At 40.0% G+C, this 21,619-nt stretch overlaps 1 protein-coding gene across 13 annotated transcripts in view; it reads right to left on the bottom strand.

The window, feature by feature from the left end:
* Nucleotides 1-21,619, bottom strand: part of CUX1 (cut like homeobox 1) — a 382,370-nt gene that overhangs the window by 203,745 nt on the left and 157,006 nt on the right. For all 13 annotated transcript variants that reach the window (XM_037880470.2, XM_037880466.2, XM_037880469.2 and 10 more), the window contains one exon: nucleotides 11,982-12,060. In XM_037880470.2, coding sequence (XP_037736398.1) covers nucleotides 11,982-12,060 — 79 coding nt within the window. The remainder of the gene's footprint in view (nucleotides 1-11,981; nucleotides 12,061-21,619) is intronic.

Below are 21,619 nucleotides of genomic sequence, written 5' to 3'. Positions count from 1 at the left end.
GCCCTATATTATGTAGATCGTCCCTATTTAAAATTAATTCTTCCATCTGCAAACTAATACAAGACAAAGAGACTAATACAAAGCCAGACTGGAAAGGTAAATCCTATCAACTAAGACGGAAAAACTGTCACTGTTTAAATTTACAATTCACACAGTATTGGCCAACCCTTAACTATCCCTGATACTATTAAAAAAAAAATTGAAGACGTTTGCATGGCTTGAGGTTTCTTTATAGAAACTGCTTTACCGAGCCTTGAGATTGTACCTGAAATGTGAGAAGTGATGATTACTTGATTGCTCAGCAAACATAACAGTGTCCTAGCCATTTCTGGTATACAGCCGCATTGTTTCTTATATTTAAAAGATTTTGTAGGTGGCTAATTGGTGTTATGGAAAATGGGAACTCCTTAACCACAGAAGGCATGAGTTATAAAGTGCTCCCTAGACTCAACCATAGGGACTGATTCCTGTTTTGCCAACGAGAGAGAATTGGAATGTATGGAATGGAGTATGTTCAACAGGATCAGGACAATGTTCTCTGTGAATTTTAAGTCTCCACACAAAGCTTTCACATCAGCATGACTGTGGACTTAAAATTTCTGCAAGAGTAACGTGCTAAAACACAGGTCACTATAAATTTCACATGTGTCTACATATGTTGTAGGCTTTAACTTTGTGCCACAGTGGTAGTGTTAAAATATCCACACTTGTACCATTTCTAACAGTAACTAGTAATGCAATACCTGCGTTGAAATGTACAGGAGAAATGAGTGGATTACCAATATGTTGCTAGGACAGGAAAGATGCAAATCATAAACCTTTAAAACTAATCATAAGCCTCTAATTTCAGAGTTTACTGGTGCACTTGTTCAGTGACATACAGAAAAAAGTGTACACCACTCCATCCTTAAGAACAGAAAATCAGGTTTCCCATTTTATTTGGTTTAGTAATGAAAATCTGAACCACCTTATAAAAACTTGTTCACCTGATATTTTAGATATGGAGCTTTTGAGGTGATTTTTCAAAACAAAAGTCTGGTCTCTCTCACCCCTGCTTCCTCCTCATTACAGGCCTACAACATTGACAACAGTAAGACAGCAAGTTATGAAATACTGCCAGAACTAGTGGCAATTAATATTTTATATAATTGGTAATGTGTTTCCTAAGGTTTGGATCTAAAAATAATACATCCAATGCACTGCAATTCTTTCAAAGAGACTATTTGTGTTGCCTAAACTATGTCTTAAGTGATGCTTTTTTAGCAATTGTTCTCAAGAAACTCCCACACAAAATGACAAGCAGTGAAAGAAAATTCCTAAATGTGAGTTTTTTAAATGTACAATTACAATTAAACGTACAAAAAACCACAATGAAGCCAGTTCACAAGTTCTGCTGTGTCACACTGTCATCACCACAAAGCAAAATGAGTTTTTAAATATATTGTTTTTTCCCCCCAAGCCTCATCTTTGCAACAAACATTTGTGGTGGAGGCATTCCTTAGGAATACTGTCTCTGGGTGAGTAAAGGCATAGCAATGAGTTGTACCAGGTCTTGATGGAGTAAATGCAAATGATTTCTTGGGAGATCACACGTGAAAATAATCTGAAAACATGTTTTAGAAAAATAATAATTACATTGTGGCTTTTGAATATTCAAATACCTCACAGCATACTTAATTAATTCATTAATTATTCCCCTGAAAATTCAGGGGTAAATTGAAATAGCCTAGAGAGACTGAGGCAAAGATTCCATGCAATAAACTGCAGCTCTCCTCCTCTTCCCCTGTGACTCCACTAGCCTAAGGGACAGAAGAGTTATTGCCCTAATTCCATTTTGAAACAAAGCCCATCATCGCCGCACCCCCACCTCCCCCCATTTTATATAGAACATGAAAAGCTTTTGTGAGCTACAGCATGCATCCGATGAAGTGAGCTGTAGTTCACGAAAGCTTATGCTCAAAGCTTATGCTCAAATAAATATCTCAAAGGTGCCACAAGTATTCCTTTTCTTTTTAGTGAAGGGAATATTAGTCTTCATTATCAAAAAATAGTACAAGCCTAAATTCTGCAGGCATCTGAAGGCTTTAGAGCAGTGATACTCAGACCTTAACGGTTCAAGAGCCAAATTAGCAATCAACATTACCCAAAAGAGGCACAGTAGAGTGAATTCATAGTTTCATTTACTGTTATATATATATAATTTTCACAGCAAAATGACTGACCAAGTATTCTACAATTGGTTAACAACATAGTAAAATATCCTGGTTAATAATTAAACCACATGGCGTTTTAATATCATGTGCTGCAAAAAGCCCTAGGAGACATATTAAAGAGCCACTTGCTGCTCCTGAGCCTCAATCTGAGTACCACTGCTTTAAAGGCAAAAGAAACAACATGATTCTGCTGCTTAGAGAGAAGGTCAGATATAGGATGTGGCACACTGAGAGACTGTTTCTCATGGAGCATCATAGAGCACTTCTCCTGTAGCAGCACTCTCCACAGCTTGCAGGAGGAGTGAAGTGTTGGTGTGATGGGATGTGGCCAGTTGAACCATAATTTTGTGTATCCTTTAGCCATAAATTGGTTCCTCAATACTATGGCTATTGTTTAAAATCTACCTTATCTACCAAACCTAGAATGGCTAGAGCTTCTACTGCCGCACTGGCTGCAAAGGTGCTCCAGGCCTGCCCTGACTTGAGAAGCAGCATTTCTTTTTTTGCACTAATGTCCATACAGCTCCAACACAGAGTTTCAGTTAGCTGGGTGCATGATTTGCCCCTTAAGTTACATTCATGTCCTTCTCTTTCAAAGAAGCTACAAAAATAAAGCTTCCCACAATTTTTAAACATAAAAGTCAGATCTCCATAATTATAAATAAAATAATATTTCACAAAATTTATGAATACAATGCGGCATCAGAAAAAGAACCTAATAATTCACAGGAGGAACAACCACAATTCAGAATGCTCCAGTTCAATTTCTAATATTCCAGTAGGGTTGCCAACTTTCTACTCGCACAAAACTGAACACCCTTGCCCCGCTCCCTGCCCGTCCCTCCTTTGTGCCCCATCTCTGAGGCCCCGCCTCCCGCTCACTCCATCCCCATTCCCTCTGTTGCTCCCTCTCCCCACCCTCACCCACTTGCTCATTTTCATCAGGCTGGGGCAGGGGGTTGGGGTGCGGGAGTGGGTGAGGGCTCTGGGATGGGGCCAGGGATGAGGGGTTTGGGGTACAGAAGGAGGCTCCAGGCTGGGGGGTGGAGCAGAGGGGTTCAGAGTATGGGAGGGGGCTCTGGGCTGAGGCAGGGGGTTGGGGTGCAGGGGGTTGAGGGCTCTGGCTCGGGGAACGGGTTCTGGGGTGGGGCCTGAAATGAGGGGTTCTTGGTGCGAGGCAGTGAGGGCTCTGGCTGCTGGTGCAGACTGGGGGGGGGCTGGGAATGAGGGGTTTGGGGTGCAGGAGGGGGATCAGGGCTGGGGCAGGTGGTTGGGGCGTGGGAAGGGGGGAGGCAGGCAGGCTCCAGGCGGCGCTTACCTCAGGCAGCTCCCACCAAGCGGACTTTTAACAGCCCAGTTAGTGGTACTGACCAGAGCTGCCAGGGTCCTGGCGTTCTGGTCGAAAACCGGACACGTGGCAACCCTATATTCCAGTAACATCTGAGGAAGTCTGAATTTACTACTTGCAGCCTAAGATCAATGCAATGTTACAGAAAAGCACTCAAACTCTAAGACTAATTTCTCCTATTCTGAAAGTATAATAAAAAAAATTTGTAGTTCGTTTACCCTCAACCTTTCTTCCCCTGAAAAGCATTCAGAATGTGTTTTGATAAAAAACTCGGGCCTTATTCTACTTCAGTCTTACACTGGAGGGAAGAGGGTGCACTATCCTCATCTGTCCTTCCACAAGTAGAATCAAGAATCCTACATCTTGCACTCTGAACTCTAGCACTGCCTGCAGCATTGGACACCCTGACAGGGGTAGTAGCGGGCAGGCTGGGGGGTTGGAGGCAGAGCTGTGGCAACAGTCCCTGGAGCAGCATCTTTCAAAGGGCGCTGCAGCTTTTACTCCCACCTGAACCTTCGCACTGCCCCCAGGAATATTCTGTCTCTTCCCCTAAGGCACAATCTTCCAGCCATTGCCAACATCTACATGCACCTTCTCTCTAAGCCTCCAAACCTCCACCATACCTAATGTGTCAGTTCCTGATAAATATGCAATAGAGTTCTTAAAGTGCACGCTTTAGGGATATTTTCCCTATATTATTTCAGCTTTTAGAAAGCTACGATACTTATCCCAATTATTAATTCAATAAGAAAAAAAGAGAAAAATATGTCAACTGGTATTAAAGTCAGCAAAAAGATGGTCCAAGTCCAAGCCATATATTCAGGTAACAGAAAGAGCTGTAACTAGTGTGAGTTCAGTTTCCAAACATGTGGACACCGAAGTGGGTCTTTTAATGACCATGACTGGTCAGGACTTTGTCTCTCACCTAAAAGACAGTACTTCCAGCACCAACAGTGTCTCTGAACACCATGCATTGGTCCAATACAGATACTGGGTGAGATTTTATGCTGCACCTGTAAGAGGCACATCACAGTACTTGTAGCCCAGAGGGAGAGGGCTAAGGCAGCCTTAAACCACCTTTGCACCCTCCCAATCCTATGATGATCCAATGGGTAAAGCAGCCTCCAGAAAGCTGCTCTGAAAGGTGTTACGACAGCCTCCCCGGGCTCCCTCATGGGACGTAACGCTACTCGGTGGCCCTGCATCCCTAATGCAACCCTCCCAATCCCAGCTCTGCCCTCTCCCCAACCCCTAAACCAGTGCTTGCAAGGGGGTCTATGGAAGGCAGCCTTATGGCTATCTTCCATAATACTTGTGCTGGGGGAATTCTCTCCGAGACAGAACTGGGGGTTTCAGAGTCCCTTTATTCTGCTCCAGCCCTTTTACCTGGCATAAAGCAGCTGGAACAGGAGCAAGGATTTCGCCCTCAATGGGGAGGAACCACCTACTGAATCACTCGACCTACTTTCCAAGACTGTGTTCATTTACTACCAGTCACTCATCCAAGTATTAGCCAGGCCTAATCCTGCCTAGTTTATTAGATGTTGAACATTTAAAAAGTCATGCCCTTTCTCTGTTTAGCTCTAGCATAACTCTGTTCTGCACCTGCTCTTTATACAGTTTTGCCAAATGATTGAAGATCAACCCAATTAAAAGCATTTAGAATGTACTAACTTTTTCAAACATATTTTAGTGTCCCATTTCAGAATCTTTGTAACTTGCTCACTTGGGACCTGATTCACCCTCACTCTCATCTCTTCACCCCTTTTTAAAATGTACATACAACTGATATTACTTTATTAGCACAAAGGGCAGTATGCTTATGTTATAAATAAGCAAGTTTCATGGCTCTCTGACCATTTTGGTAAGTAAATTGGTGTATACACTCTCCAGTTTGTCTGAGTTATCATGAATCTTGTATCTCTTGTTTAATATTATACATTGTACTTGGGAAGAAACAAATAACCAAACAAAACAAATTCCTACTTCCCAACATTTATCACCTCTGGTGTAAGTGAAGGATTACGTTTTGGTGTCCTTTTCTGAAAAGCACGAAATGAAGGTAATAGCCTGAAACCTCCACTTCATACGACAAACTGTCTTCTAACACCTTTAGTAGCTGTTGAAGCCTTTATCAGATTACAAAAGCAGCCTGGATCTCTTCTTCCCCTTCCCTCCTCCTTTGTCCTGTTCCCTTGTTCCCATTAATTCATCCCATCCTTCCTTTTCTCTTACCTCACCTCTGACCTCATAAGATTTAAACAAAAACATTTTTTAAATGAACCTTTAAGTTGTATCCCTTTCTCCCTCCCCACAAGCCCCGTTTGCCTATCTTTCTAGATTGTAAACTCTTGGGGGCAGAACTTCCTACATGTTCAGAGTATAGCACATTCTTGGGCCTACCATGATATAAACAAATAAAGCATTTGAAATGGTGACCTACATGAAAGAAGTTCTCTCTAGCCAATTATAAATTCTCCAGACTCCAACATATCTAAAATTCTTAACATACTATATTGCAGTGCTGGAACTCTGTCAAAGAAAGTTAGCTTAGTTTTATCTTTAATTCGCTTGACAGAGTTATTAATATATAAAAATAAATAATAAACAAATGAGAATCATGGTATTAAGAGCTCTTTAAGAAAAAGTAGATTTTCTTTTCTGGGCATGGAAATAATTCCCTTGTTTATTATTGGTTACTTATTACTGGTTACTTGATTAATTTTATACCATCTATTGCCAGTACTTGAATAGTGTAACTTACAGAAGAAAGCATTATGCCAGATAGCGTTCGCAGGATTGAATCATAATCACGTATGAACAAAATACTTATGTAATTCTTTATGTGGAAGGCCCTCCCTCAACTGACCCATAAGTCCATCTTCTCCTTCAAATTTCTCCTCAAGGCCTATTCCCAATGTGGCACATATAAAAGAAGTCAGCTAATTTATGATGGCTAGATGTAAGGGTTGATAGTTGGCCCCTTAGCAATCTGCAACTGTAATATTTCATGTAAATATACGTAAGAAATTTGCATGTATTTTATTATCCTCTCCCTCCATCCTTTTTATTCCACTTGTCTTTTTTAGACTGTAAACTCTTCAGGGCAGGGACCTGTCATCAGCACACTGGAGCCCTTGTCACAGAGCAGGTTTGTGAGTACATTAGTAGTTCAAATATTAAATGCTACTCAAATATGTTTTATTCTCGAGTTTTGTGAACTCAGCTGTTGGCATAATGCATTGACGTTAGTAGGAAGACAAGAAAACCTCCTTAATATCTCCTGTTTTCTAAGGGGGAGGGGAAAAAAAGAATGAAGGGGAAAAAAACCTAGTATTTCAAAATAAGTTCCACCATTGGCACAGTTCTAACAATTCACATGGTAGGAATAAATTTATATTAACTCTGTTCTATAAAAAAGGAAGTTAAATTAGAAAAGAATTTTTTATTTAAAAAAAAATTGTTTTGGTCCCCAACAAAACAAACAGTATATTTTTGGTTTCAGAGTAGCAGCCATGTTAGTCTGTATTCGCAAAAAGAAAAGGAGGACTTGTGACACCTCAGAGACTAACCAATTTATTTGAGCATAAGCTTTCGTGAGCTACAGCTCACTTCATCGGATGCATTCAGTGGAAAATACAGTGAGGAGATTTGTATACACACAGAACATGAAAAATTGGGTGTTATCATACACATTGTAAGGAGAGTGAAAACTTAAGATGAGCTATTACCAGCAGGAGAGCGCGGGGGGGGGGGGGGGGGGGGGACGGACCTTTTGTAGTGATAATCAATGTGGGCCATTTCCAGCAGTTAACAGGAACATCTGAGGAGCAGTGGGGCGTGGGGGAAATAAACATGAGGAAATAGTTTTACTTTGTGTAATGACACATCCACTCCCAGTCTCTATTCAGGCCTAAGTTAATTGTATCCAGTTTGCAAATTAATTCCAATTCAGCAGTCTCTCGTTGGAGTCTGGTTTTGAAGTCTTTTTGTTGTAATATTGCGACCTTTAGGTCTGTAATCGAGTGACCAGAGAGATTGAAGTGTTCTCTAACTGGTTTATGAATGTTATAATTCTTGACATCTGATTTGTGTCCATTTATTCTTTTACGTAGAGACTGTCCAGTTTGACCAATGTACATGGCAGAGGGGCATTGCTGGCACATGATGGCATATATCACATTGGTGGATGTGCAGGTGAACGAGCCTCTGATAGTGTGGCTGATGTTATTAGGCCCTGTGATGGTGTCCCCTGAATAGATATGTGGGCACAGTTGGCAACGGGCTTTGTTGCAAGGATAGGTTCCTGGGTTAGTGGTTCTGTTGTGTGGTATGTGGTTGTTGGTGAGTATTCGCTTCAGGTTGGGGGGTTGTCTGTAGGCAAGGACTGGCCTGTCTCCCAAGATTTGTGAGAGTGATGTGTCATTCTTCATGATAGGTTGTAGATCCTTGATGATGCGTTGGAGAGGTTTTAGTTGGGGGCTGAAGGTGATGGCTAGTGGCGTTCTATTATTTTATTTGTTGGGCCTGTCCTGTAGGAGGTGACTTCTGGGTACTCTTCTGGCTCTGTCAATTTGTTTCTTCACTTCAGCAGGTGGGTATTGTAGTTGTAAGAATGCTCGATAGAGATCTTGTAGGTGTTTGTCTCTGTCTGAGGGGTTGGAGCAAATGCGGTTGTATCGTAGAGCTTGGCTGTAGACAATGGATCGTGTGGTGTGGTCTGGGTGAAAGCTGGAGGCATGTAGGTAGGAATAGCGGTCAGTAGGTTTCCGGTATAGGGTGGTGTTTATGTGACCATCGCTTATTAGCACCGTAGTGCCCAGGAAGTGGATCTCTTGTGTGGACTGTCCAGGCAGAGGTTGATGGTGGGATGGAAATTGTTGAAATCATGGTGGAATTCCTCAAGGGCTTCTTTTCCATGGGTCCAGATGATGAAGATGTCATCAATGCAGCGCAAGTAGAGTAGGGTCATTAGGGGACGAGAGCTGAGGAAGTGTTGTTCTAAGTCAGCCATAAAAATGTTGGCATACTGTGGGGCCATGCGGGTACCCATAGCAGTGCCGCTGATTTGAAGGTATACATTGTCCCCAAATGTGAAATAGTTATGGGTGAGGATATTTTTGAACAATTAAAGCAACATAAATGTACACAAAACATACTCAAGGTATACTTTGTGGGATTTAACTTTAAGAATTATGCTTTTTTAGTACACACAGGTTGATGGGGTACTTGAATAGTAATATAAATAGGTGGGAAAGGGCATAGCTATCCTTTATATGAGCAAACCATTCTATTTATAAGGGCAATTATGCAGATAAAAATGTCACTTTTTTTCCAAATTCTTTACAGATGAGTCCAAGTGAAAATTTGCTATACAAGTCAGTAAAGAAAGTCCTCAAACTTAGCTGAATCCATAAAGGATCACATCTGGTGTTTCAGTATGGATACATTTTATGAGTAAAATTAAAATAGTAGCTGTTTTTAATTATACAAAGTGTGTACGTTATTACTGAACAGAGTATTAGAATTAGACAGGTGCTGGGAATTAGACAGGTGCAATTTTTAATATGGTACTATAAAGAATACTTAATTTCTGATAAAACTGTACCCTGGTCATATAACAGTGGTGTGTGATACTAAATAGCCACTCTGCAGAATTCCAACCTTCGTTCCATGCTGCATCTCTGCAGAATCATAGCATTATCAGAATGGCATAGCTTATTATGCACATCAGAAGAAAACCATAGCTACATTCTGAAACTGAAAATATGAGTAAATATTTGAGACATCAGACAAAAGTGGTAGGTCACATATGTAGTGCTAAACACAAGCAAAACACCACACGCCTGACAAAGGTATGCTGATATCATTTAGAGAGAGAAAGGCCATCCATAAACATAGAAGACCATGAAAGATGGGAAAAAACATGAAAGACTAGCACAAAATGATGGCATTATCAGTATCAGCACTATAAGCAGCATATCTACACGAAGACATCTGGGAAAGTACACAGGTACTTCACCTTTTCACCCTGATGGACTAGATTTAATTTTCATTAAATGGTTTGTGGAAAATAAGTGCTTGCATACCTGTATATAGCCATAAAGGGATATATTGGGTTTATTCTCAATTTTTTAAATTTTTGTGCCACCACAGGCAGGGATCTAACAGCAGTCTTTCCATTCACCACCCAATCTCATTTAAAGGTGAACACCAAGCAGGCTCTTCCCTCCATGAGCAGGGGTGCTGGAACTAGGAGTGCGGCATTATCCCCTGGCTTGAAGTGGCTTCCATCACATACAGAGTTAATAGTTTTCTTCAATGGCTTTCAGCACCCCCACTATAAAACTTGTTCCAATGCCACTGTCCATGAGGCATGATTTCTGGAGATTTAACTGAGGGGGGAAACCCTGCAGTTATTACCAGCCCCACAGATTCCACTGTGTTCTAACCTAGCCATATTAATTTTTCCTGTGATGGTAAGAATCGCAAAATTAAAAAAAAAAAAAAAAAAAAAAAACTGACTGGCATACAAAATACAATATGTATATGTAACAGGTGGGCAACGAAGGACCGCGGAGTGTGAAAGACAGCATGTATAACGTTGCTTGGGCTAACGAAGGAAAAGAAGAAGTCTTTTATTCACAACGAGGTACTACAGAAATCTCTCTCGTAAGTAAGGATCCCCGAACAGGAAAGTCATATATTTTTATAAAAAGAAAAGGAGTACTTGTGGCACCTTAGAGACTAACAAATTTATATGAGCATAAGCTTTCATGAGCTACAGCTCACTTCATCAGATGCATTCAGATGAAGTGAGCTGTAGCTCACGAAAGCGTATGCTCAAATAAATTTGTTAGTCCCTAAGGTGCCACAAGTACTCCTTTTCTTTTTGCGAATACAGACTAACACGGCTGCTACTCTGAAACCATATATTTTTATGTTCCACATGAAATTTTCAATTTGACTTTATGCCTTTTGGATCTTGCACCTATGATAATGTATGTTTTACTGAAAATATCTTCTACTGTGCAGGAGTGGGAAGAAGCCTGCTCTCTTCTTTCTATGTAACCAATCAGTGCTGAAAATGGACCATGAGAAATCAGGTTCACTCGTTTGACAAATTATGGCTTAGAGGACAACATAGCAGGCTGCCATATGCCACTTGCATGGGACACTCAAGTATAGGCCTTCTTGGAGAAATCTATTACCTTTCTGAGCCACAGGGCAAGTGCAGTAAACTGTGACTTATCTACAAAAGGGTGAGGACACAGAGTAGGAAACAAGTAAATTAATGAAAACTCACAGGCCATATTTGAACAACCTAACTGGATAAGCTACTGCCTGGGGAATGGTAGGCCCCCTTAGATGGGCAGAATGAATATGGACGAGTCCATGATATGTTATCTATATATTCATTGTACTGCACCCAGCACAAAGGGGCCACTTCCGTAATACAAATGGTAATAATTTTAATTATAATGCTCTGTCTGGGGAATTAAGTGATGAATACTTAATGATTAAACAAGCTGTAAATAAAAAATTGAGAATTGTATCACTGTTAGAAATTTGCAATGAATACATGATTGTCTAACTTGTCACTTGTCCATGACCATCCAGACAATGATGGAGCTGGAAAGAATACTCAGGACTCTGACTCCCAGCCATCTTATCTGAACATGACAGCAAAAATAAAAAATCTCCAACCAATCTAATGCGCCTATTGACCGTACAAAACTATACCCTCTCTCAAACTGTAAGTAGAGAAAAAAAAAACTTAAAATTTGGGCTGCCCCAGGAATAAAGGAAACTTCCAATCTGATACTATATATGAACAGCCTTTACTTAATAATTAGGTACAGACTTAATTTTAATAAAATTGAAGCTTGACACAGTTTAGTTTGTCAATATCCAAAATGCTTTTCCTGTTCACAACTACTTAGCAGCAGTGGTAGAGACTGAGCTCTGAAAGCAAACTGAAAGGTTTGTGTTTGTCTGAAGATGCGCAGAGTTGCTCTTTTCTCTGCACTTTAAACGGAGCTATGACATTAATTTATTTGGTTTGCATCATTAAGATAAAGTTTCAGATAGTCTCTCTCGAAAGGCTGTGAATTTATTTAATAAACCATTAACATTCAGAACAGCTTTAAGAATCATATGGTACTACAACAATTAAATATAAAATGATTCTTACAATACTTAATATGTGAACTCAATGAACTGTTTTAAGAGGAGCCATGAATGCGCCTAAGTTAGGGTTCTTTCCGTTAGAAACAATGTCATAGTACATCAATTTGAGAATAAAACCACTACTCAAATATAACTTAGCAAAGGCAAAAGAAGAAGAAGAAATAATTCCCAATAGCATCTGGAACTACTGAGACCATTTGCTTTTCAGAGTAGGATAATAATTTGCTTACCTGGAACATCAATTAATCTCTTATAGACATTCAAGAAGGCTGCCTCTGCTTCTTTGCTTCTTTTACCTAATGCATCAATCTAAAAAGGGTGAGGGAAAAGAAAGCCTTAGACTTGTTCAAGAAAAACAAAGACACATGCACAGCAATGGCACCATATACATAAATGAATAAATGTATCAACTGTATCATTTTAGTTCAAATGTAAAATGGGAACCTGAGTTCTCGATGTACATATTGGGAAGTACTAGGGGGAATCAGCTGTATAATATGATTTTTTCTATGTGTTTGTACTAAATATACTAAAACACCAATTCTAACACAACAGTAAACATCCATATTTTATGCCCAATACCATCTATTTTAGTTCTTTGGCATACAATATATATATTAAAATGTATTTGGGACACAGGTTTTCCATGAATAATTTAATTTGTTTGCCACTAACTGAAGCCTAGCTATACTACAGCATCATACACAGGCAAGGTTTGTCTCTCTGCTGGTCCCATTCCACCTTTTTCGGCAACATGTGCAGAGCTTTGTATTTCTATCAGGTCTCCTGGCAAGTCATGAGACATTTTTCCTGGAACACTGCTATACCAAAGACTAAGCAGTCATGGATCTCCCACATACAAAGGAGTTCTCCTGTAAAGATCAGACATATTTCCATTTAAATTCTGAATATCCTTCCTTTTGTGACCTTAAATTACACCAGTAGACATGTATGTGGAACTCCTCCTGAAGATAAGAGGAGCTGTGCATCCACTTGTGAGGGCAAAATTTACCCAATACTGTTTACTATAGTTTTTCTCAGTGATTTCATTCCCAAAATAAACGGAAGGGTAACAACTCTGAGAATGCACTAAACATTCCTTGGGTGAAGAATATGATTTTTTTTTAAAGTTCCTAGTGCATTGGATTAGATAACAAAACATTTATAATTATTAAAGGTTGACCAATCACCTTTTTTATACACTCCAGTGCAAAAGGAGACAATGAGGGAAAACAGGAAAGTCTTTGGCAAAGTTTTCTAATAGTACACTGAGGTCTCAGTTAGTACTCGAAGGATGGATATTATAGTACCCATATTTTTAATAAAACACAAAGAAGGATCTGGATATCTAAGACTCATTTCAACTAGAGAGAAACAATTGATAAGGGATAACACTATGAAACATTTGAAAGATGTGTACGTCAACATGAACTACAAAAAGGAAGGTCCTGTCTAAAAAATGTCCTTGAATTCTTTAACCACGTTACTGATTTGGTAGATAAGGCTGAAACAATGGAGAGAGTTTACTGTATCCATGTTTCAGGAAAGTATCTGATACTCTACTACATGAGAGTCTGACTTGCAGAATAAGAAAGTATCCTACGAGCAACCTATTGAAATGGATTCTAAACTGGCTTTGGCACAGGAAACACAGGGTGCCAGTGAAAGGAAACAGCTCAGGGAGGAGAGAGATAAGGAAAGGGGTGCTGCAGGGTCAGACCTGGTGCCACATCTGTTTACTTTATATGAAAATGACTTTGTAAAGGGAAGGATTTTGAAAAAGCCTAGAACTATAGATGGATAACATAATGGAGGGAATAACATAATGGAAGGAATTAGACATTGTGCACAGGAACAGAGCATACAAATTCCAAATGACTTGTATAAATTAGTCTTATGGACTAATAACTGACTTGTAGAGATTATAAAGACGTTAAGGCAACAAAACTAGGAGACACGGACAATTGTAAAAACTACTGAACAGCACAATACAGTATATAAACCAAGAAAAGACTCGGGGGGAGGGGTCCAGCAGGAAAATAAGGACCCTAAAAGCATCTGCACAATGCTTTGCAGCAGTAACACAATCTTGGGATACACAGAGAAAGATTGTAGAGAGAGAAGTTATTTTGACACAATTCAAGGTTGCATGTAGAAAAATGAGCCAAATTCTGATCTCACTTGCACCCAGGAAAATATGGAGTAACTCAATTGACTTCAGTGGAGTTGCACCTAATTAACCCAGATGTAATGGATATCGGAACCTAGACTACTTTGTGCGATTCCTGTTAGCTTAGAAAATCAAGGGTATTGGTGAAATTGAAAGCAAGCAGCAGAGGGCAAAATGATTGCAGATTTGGGGAGCAGATATACATTCTGAAGAAAGATTGGCTATGCCTGGCTTTTACAGTTTACCAAAAAAGGTTATGGAAAAACAGTGGAATCTCACAGGGCATGAGACACACTGGAAAGCAAGGAATAGATGGTTGTGAATAAGTTGTTTATTAATTCAAACACAAGAAACCACAAATGGGATGATGTTCATGAGGGAATGAGCACATAAGTATTTCAGTTAGAACATCTTTCAGATAAAGAATATCTGGCAACTGGAATTTGGAACAAATTGCCAAAGCCTGAAAAACATAAGATGGTATAAATCAATGCTTGAGAGAACTAAACAATATTTTTGAAGTAGAGAGAATAGATACGGGAGCTACTAGCTAGCTTTTTGAGGTTCAGATGAAGAGGTATATCCTGGATATATAAATGAAAGCTCTGAAAGGACATATGTACCCTATGTTGTACTTCTGGATCTCATTGTTCCTATACACACTTTTATCTCCATTTGCAACCTTTCTACATCGTACAGATCTAAAGTATAACTATTAAACCCTATTAACATTAGAGAACTGATAATATACTTATGGGGGTGGGGGGGGGGGGGGAGAGAAATCATTCACCCTTTCTATCAAAGCAACAGCATTCCAGTTGATTGAGACACCTTTTCTATGAAACACTTGAACGGATTTATTTTCATATCAAAAGTTTTTCTTTTCTAAAAAATGACATATACTTATTTTCTGTTTAAACAATATAAAGTGTATCATTGAGTTACCAACACCTGGTTATAAACTGATTAAGTATAAAATAGCAAAGTTCAAATGACATACACCAAGTGGATCAAAGATGGCAAGCAGTTTTGTAATTGACAGTAATGCTCTTGACTCTTTCAAGTCCTAAATCCAGAACTGAGATTGCAAATACTTAGACTAAGGCACCAGAATTTCCATTCACCTTATTTCATTTTAGGACTGTTTGGACAGTTTGGCAAATTATCAGTCTGTCTGATTGTGTTTACTGTGAGCACCTCAGCACATTTTATAACCAACACACAAACACAAAACTAGAATAAAGCACATTTGTTTTAACCTGGATTAAAAAATACGTAGGGACACTACTTCTGAATATACAGAGGTAGGAAGTGTAAACTAGACAATACTTAGTCCTGCCATGAGTGCAGGGGATTGGACTAGATTACCTCTCGAGATCCCTTCCAATCCTACGATTCTAAGTAATAGGGAAAGACAAAGCACCAAAACATATGGTAGTTTCAATGACACAAAGCAGCAGAGTACAAAAAAGGACCAGAGACATAGGAAAAACAAAGCCCTAAAGTAACATGGAAATAAATATACTTGTACAGTTCACACAACACATTTAAAGACAAGGTGGTGTTGCCTCAGGAGTCAATGACGACCAGTTGGGACTGGAGTAAGTTAGAACAGTGTTAGCTATGTCATAAAAAAAACTCTGGCTGTGGAATTTTGTAAGCTCTGAAAAGTTTAGGGAGCCATGTGAAATTACACTAGCCAACTTCTGAGATCAGCTCAGCTGTGAACCTTAACTTATCTAAACCAAGCACATTAAGTCTTTTCTCACTAGAAAGAAACAACAGTGACCCCTATACTCCCCACCCCCATAAACATATGTTCACTTTTAAGTTTTGGCATACTATTTGTCTTGATAATACCACTGGAGCTATATTGAGATAACAGAAATAAGACACTACTAGTGTGTTAGCAATCCTCCCTCCTTAGCATACTGTTCATCTTTAAAATACCAATGGAGCTATATGGAGATAACAGAAATAAGAAACTAGTGAGCAATCCTCCTCCTGTCCACCTTATTTTCCAAGGTCAAGCTCTTTCATGAGTTGTTGAATAGAGCTCAAACGTCAGCCCACAGACAGAAGAAATCATTTCCATAATTATCTGTTTACTAAACCAGTGACAGGTTTCAGAGTAGCAGCAGTGTTAGTCTGTATCTGCAAAAAGGAAAAGGAGTACTTGTGGCACCTTAGAGACTAACAAATGTATCTGAGCATAAGCTTTTGTGAGCTACAGCTCACTTCATTGGATGCATGCGAGACCAATGAGACTCCTTAATCTGTTCCCAATCCTCAATCGCCAGTATGATGGCTGAATTACTGGCATACCACCATACTAGCTTGGACAGCCTAATTTAAATACAGTGGGTCAGATACTGATCTCTGTTACATCTGGGTAACGCCAATGAAATCACACAACTTACCTCTGGATTTACCCACATGTAACGAAGATCAGAAACTGGCCACGAGTTTAGTGAGCACTGTCCAAGACTAGGAAGATTAAATACAAATTTACATTAGAACTAACTCCCACTACCTGAGTTACAGCTGACCCACGTCTAGTTAAATTCAAACAGAGACAGGTAAAACCCATCACTTTGATTTGCAATCCTTAACTCTTTATGCTTTGAGGAAGTTCAATACTAATTGAAAGTCTGAGACTGTACTGCTCCACAAATCCCCGAGATTCAGTGTTCTATTTGAAAGGAGTGGACTGCACAGGAGAACAGGCTGTAAGGAAATAAATAGGTTTCAGAGTAACAGCCGTGTTAGTCTGTATTCGCAAAAAGAAAAGGAGTACTTGTGGCACCTTAGAGACTAACCAATTTACTTGAGCATAAGCTTTCGTGAGCTACAGCTCACTTCATCGGATGCATACTGTGGAGAGTGTAGAGTATGTATGCATCCACAGTATGCATCCGATGAAGTGAGCTGTAGCTCACGAAAGCTTATGCTCAAATAAATTGGTTAGTCTCTAAGGTGCCACAAGTACTCCTTTTCTTTTTAGGAAATACTTTCTCATACAGTACAGTCACAGATCGAACATTGCACTGCTGCATTTTAGAATTTAAAGGTACAGCACAGAGAACGCTTTTAGTGGGGAAGTTGGGATTTCCAGCTGCCAATGCATCTTTCACTGACACTTAACAAGAGCTGTGGTTGTGATGACATGATCAATGGGTAAAAACTCTGGATGCAGAATGAGAAAGAGGCATATGGCAATGATACCCATGGAGGAGCTAAAGGATCTGAGACTTTTCAACATGGATCACAGTTAGATCACTACATATATATTTTTTTGCAATTCAATATTCCGAATATAGCTCATCAGGGAAGGGATCATATTGTCGTCTGTGCCTTGTATTTCAATGACCATGTCAGTGCTTTAATAATTATAGTAATATTAGCAGTACATAAAATATGTCAGATATGCATAACCTGTGTGGAGATTTAATAGGGATTTTCTAGTCCTGATCCCTTTACATTTCACCACTGGATGTACATTTGCGATATTCATCCTCACAAACCCTCCAATACTCTCCAAGGAATAAATATCCTTTTATTATACTGTACCCAACCTGCAACTAATTTACCATCTTAAAATAAATGACTCGTATATCCAATTAACTTTTCAAAGACTAATTATAGAAATAAGTTAACTATTTGAGCTTTACATTTAATAGATTCCTGACAAATATAGATCATCACGTGATTAAGGTTGCATACAACTGAACAAAAGCAAATCCCTTTATTGGTCCCATTTTTCCTGTTGCAGAGGTCTCTATATACAGGATAACCTGGGTACAACCGACTGAGTTAAGGGGGTGCATGCATGCATGCGCACGCGCGTGCGCACACACACACACACACACAGAGACTCAACTAGGAATTTCTTTACTCTTTTTATTTTGCAAAACAAAATTAGCTCTTTTTAATGTAGTTTGAATTTAATTTGGAGTTTGGAAGTGCCATTAAGAATAGTAAAAGATGGTCACCATGCTTTTCACTTTGTTAAACCATACCATAATTCTTGAAGAAACCACCCGGAAATCAAACAGTGGTGCCAGTAAGTATTATTAACACTAAACAATGTGCAATTCATTCTTTGGAGCAATTTCAAAAGAGCGAGTCCTATTTTTCATCTAACGCATTAGCATGTCGGTTTCAAAGGAGATACATCCTAACAGCTATGCAATACACAGTGCATGCTAGAGACCACTTACTGTACAGGTACAGTATCTTTTCTAAGATTAAAAACTTGCCTTTTTTAATGCTAACAGTGATATCTACATCATGAACCAATGGGCTGAGAAATTTTTTTTTTTTTTAGATTAGAAACTCAGGTGACAGAACACAAAGCAAAAAAACTGTTTTGTTTGATTTTTTGCATAAATTAAACACATTTTAAAAGGATTTTAATGACATTTAAGAAAAAGCTTGTGTATCTGCTTGCAGCATACGGTATATTTTTAGCTGAGCGACAGACAGACAGACAGACAAAAACAAAAATGGGGGTTTATCATGCAAACAATGGAAGCCTGTGAAAACAGTTGCTCTAATGTAGTGCACAGGTATGCCACCTTCTGAGTAATACAGTCCTAGGGACATGTACACCAGTTACATTTACCCACACATTATGCCAGATAGCTTTTGATCAAACTGTAAGGACAACAGGAGCAGATTAAAGATAAGATTAGATAAAAAGATAGCGATTATTTTTGAAAACTCATGGAAGATGGGAGAGATTCCAGAAGACTGGAAGAGGGCAAATATAGTGCCAATCTATAAAAAGGGGCATAAGGACAACCAGGGAATTACAGACCGGTCACCTTAACTTTAGTACCCAGAAAGATAATGGAGCGAATCAATCAATCTGCAAGCACATAGAAGATAATAAGGTGATGAGTAACAGTCAGCATGGATTTGTCAAGAACAAATCGTGTCAAACCAACATAGTAGCTTTCTTTGACAGGGTAACAAGCCTTGTGGATGGGGGGGGAGGGGGGGGGAGTGGTAGATGTGGTATATCTTGACTTTAGTAAGGCTTTTGATACTGTCTTGCATGATCTTCTCATAAACAAACTAGGGAAATACAGCCTAGATGGAGCTACTATAAGGTGGGTGCAAAACTGGTTGGAAAACCATTCCCAGAGAGTAATCATCAGTGGTTCACAGCCAAGCTAGAAGACCATATCGAGTGGGTTCCCACAGGTATCGGTCCTGGGTCCGATTCTGTTCAATATCTTCATCTATGATTTAGATAATTGTATAGAGAGTACAGTTATAAAGTTTGCGGACGATACCAAGTTGGGAGGGATTGCAAGCACTTTGGAGAACAGGATTAAAATTCAAAATGATCTGGACAAACTGGAGAAAAATGGGGACAAATTGGAGAAAGTCCAATGGAGAGCAACAAAAATGATTAAAGGGCTAGAAAACATGACCTTTGAGGAAAGACTGAAAAAACTGAGTTTGTTTAGTTTGGAGAAGAGAAGACGGAGGGGGGACAGAGTAGCAGTTTTCAAGTACATAAAAGGTTTTTACAAGGAGGAGGACAAAAAATGTTGTTAACCTCTAAGAACAGGACAAGAAGCAATGGGCTTAAATTGCAGCAAGGGAGGTTTAGGTTGGACATCAGGAAAAGCTTTCTAACTGTCAGGGTAGTTATGCACTGGAACAAATTTCCTAGGGACACTGTGCCATTTCCCTTATTGGAGGTTTTTAAGATTACAAACACACCTGTCAGGAATGGTCTAGTTATTACCTAGTTCTGCCTTGAGTGCAGGGGACAGGACTAGATGACCTACTGACCCTTCTAGTCCTAGACTTGTATGACACTATAAATGGGACTCAGATCCTCCGAAGTTCCAGATCTTCTGTCCCCAAGGCAGCCTAAGGCTATGTCTACAGTATAGCCGGGATCGACACTGAAATTGATCCACCAGTGGTCGATTTAGCGGGTCTAGTGAAGACCCACCAAATCAACAGCAGACTGCTCTTCAGTCAACCCCAGTACTCTACCCCCGACGAGTAAGGTAAGTCGATGGGAGAGTTTCTCCTGCAATCCCATGGTGCAGAGCAATAAACTTTGCAATCAGCGCAGTGACCTAGCACCTGTGTCAATATGCCTTTTTGCATGGGTGTGGAAGACCCAAATGGCACGTGTTGGAAAGTGGAGTCTAGACATGGCCATGGCAATGATGCCAAAACCTCATCCGTGCAATCGAAATTAGGGAGCAGAGTAGCCATTTTCTTGAATTTCTGTGCTATGCAGCTCCATACAACTTCCCAGTATGAAAAGTAGCACCATGCTAAGCTGAGTGGTTCTCTAACCTGTCCTTCAACCTCCCACCCCAGCCTCTAATCAGCAGTAACCCTTTAACTACACCTGTTTGAAATATGTACAGTTAAAGCAGTACAACCCTTACTGTGGATGCAGTAGTTATAGTTACATAAAGATGCTTTTCCCCCATAAACGTAGGGGAAAATATACCCCCCACACACTGAAACAGTTAAACTGAACAAGAGAAAGAAGTTCTACTATAGTGAAGGTTGAGAGTTGCTTACTGTTTAACAGACTATTCCTAAGTGCTCTAAAATCCACATGCTGACTCAGATTGTTTTTAAATTTGCTATGCCCAACAGGTGCAGAGTAGGGATAGAGGTCCAAATCTGGGGTCATTTGAATAAGGGGTTCCTGAGATACAGCACTTTTTTTTTTTTTTTTTTTTTAAAGAGCGTGTTAATAAAATCTACTTTTTCCCCCCTAGCTTTTTTTGTGCACATCTGGGGCTTAAACTATGGTTCTAATCCTCCCCAAAAGGATCACAGTTGTTTGGGATTTATCTCAGCTAGTGCATGGCACCCACTGCACCTGTGGGCTGATTATGTTGAAGAAATTATTCAGGGCTAAGTTAGGAACTCTGAGCGGGGTTTCTGTAGCTTCAGCCAAAGGGTACATCTACACTGCAACTGGGACTGCATGCGTAGGCATAATCTGAGTTAACTCACAGTGGCACAGGTGGCAGCATGGGCTAGGTGTAGGACTACGTACATAGGGTTCCAGGTGGGACTGTACGGTGGCAGCTAACTCACACCACTCCTGCTATGCTGCTAGTTTGAGCGAGTTAACTAACTCAGGTATGCCTGCACATGCTGCAAATGCGCCTTCTAAGTGCTGCGTAAACACACCCAGAGAAAATGAAATGCACATGTACAGCAAAACTAAAGGCTTTTAAAGAGCCAAAGTGTTTCCAGGCAGTCTGCTGTCACAGGGCTTGTCTACACTTGAAACGCTGCAGAGCTACAGTTGCATCGCTGTAGTGCTTCAATGTAGACACTCAATACAGCAACAGGAGGTGTTCTTCCACTGGCATAGTTAATCCACCTCCCCAAGAGGTGGTAGCTAGGTCGATGGAAGAATTCTTCCGTCTACATCAGGGGTTAGGTCAGCTGAACTCCAGCACTCAGGCGTGTGAATTTTTCACATCCCCGAGTGACGTAGCTGGGTCAACTTAACTTTTGAGTGCAGATCTGGCTATAGTAACTGGGTGGCCCAATGACACATGCTGTGGTCACTGCACCAGAGCCAGTGCTTAACTTATGCCAGCACTTCCCAGGGCTGATCCCCAGCACCTCTAGGCTTGGCACCTCCTGCCTCAAGCTGGTACATACACTACTCAGAGCCCCAGCACCTTCCCA

The sequence above is a fragment of the Chelonia mydas genome, chromosome 17 (genome assembly GCF_015237465.2).
Source record: "Chelonia mydas isolate rCheMyd1 chromosome 17, rCheMyd1.pri.v2, whole genome shotgun sequence".
Taxonomy (NCBI): Eukaryota; Metazoa; Chordata; order Testudines; family Cheloniidae; genus Chelonia; species Chelonia mydas.
This window is presented reverse-complemented; position numbering and strand designations above follow the sequence as displayed.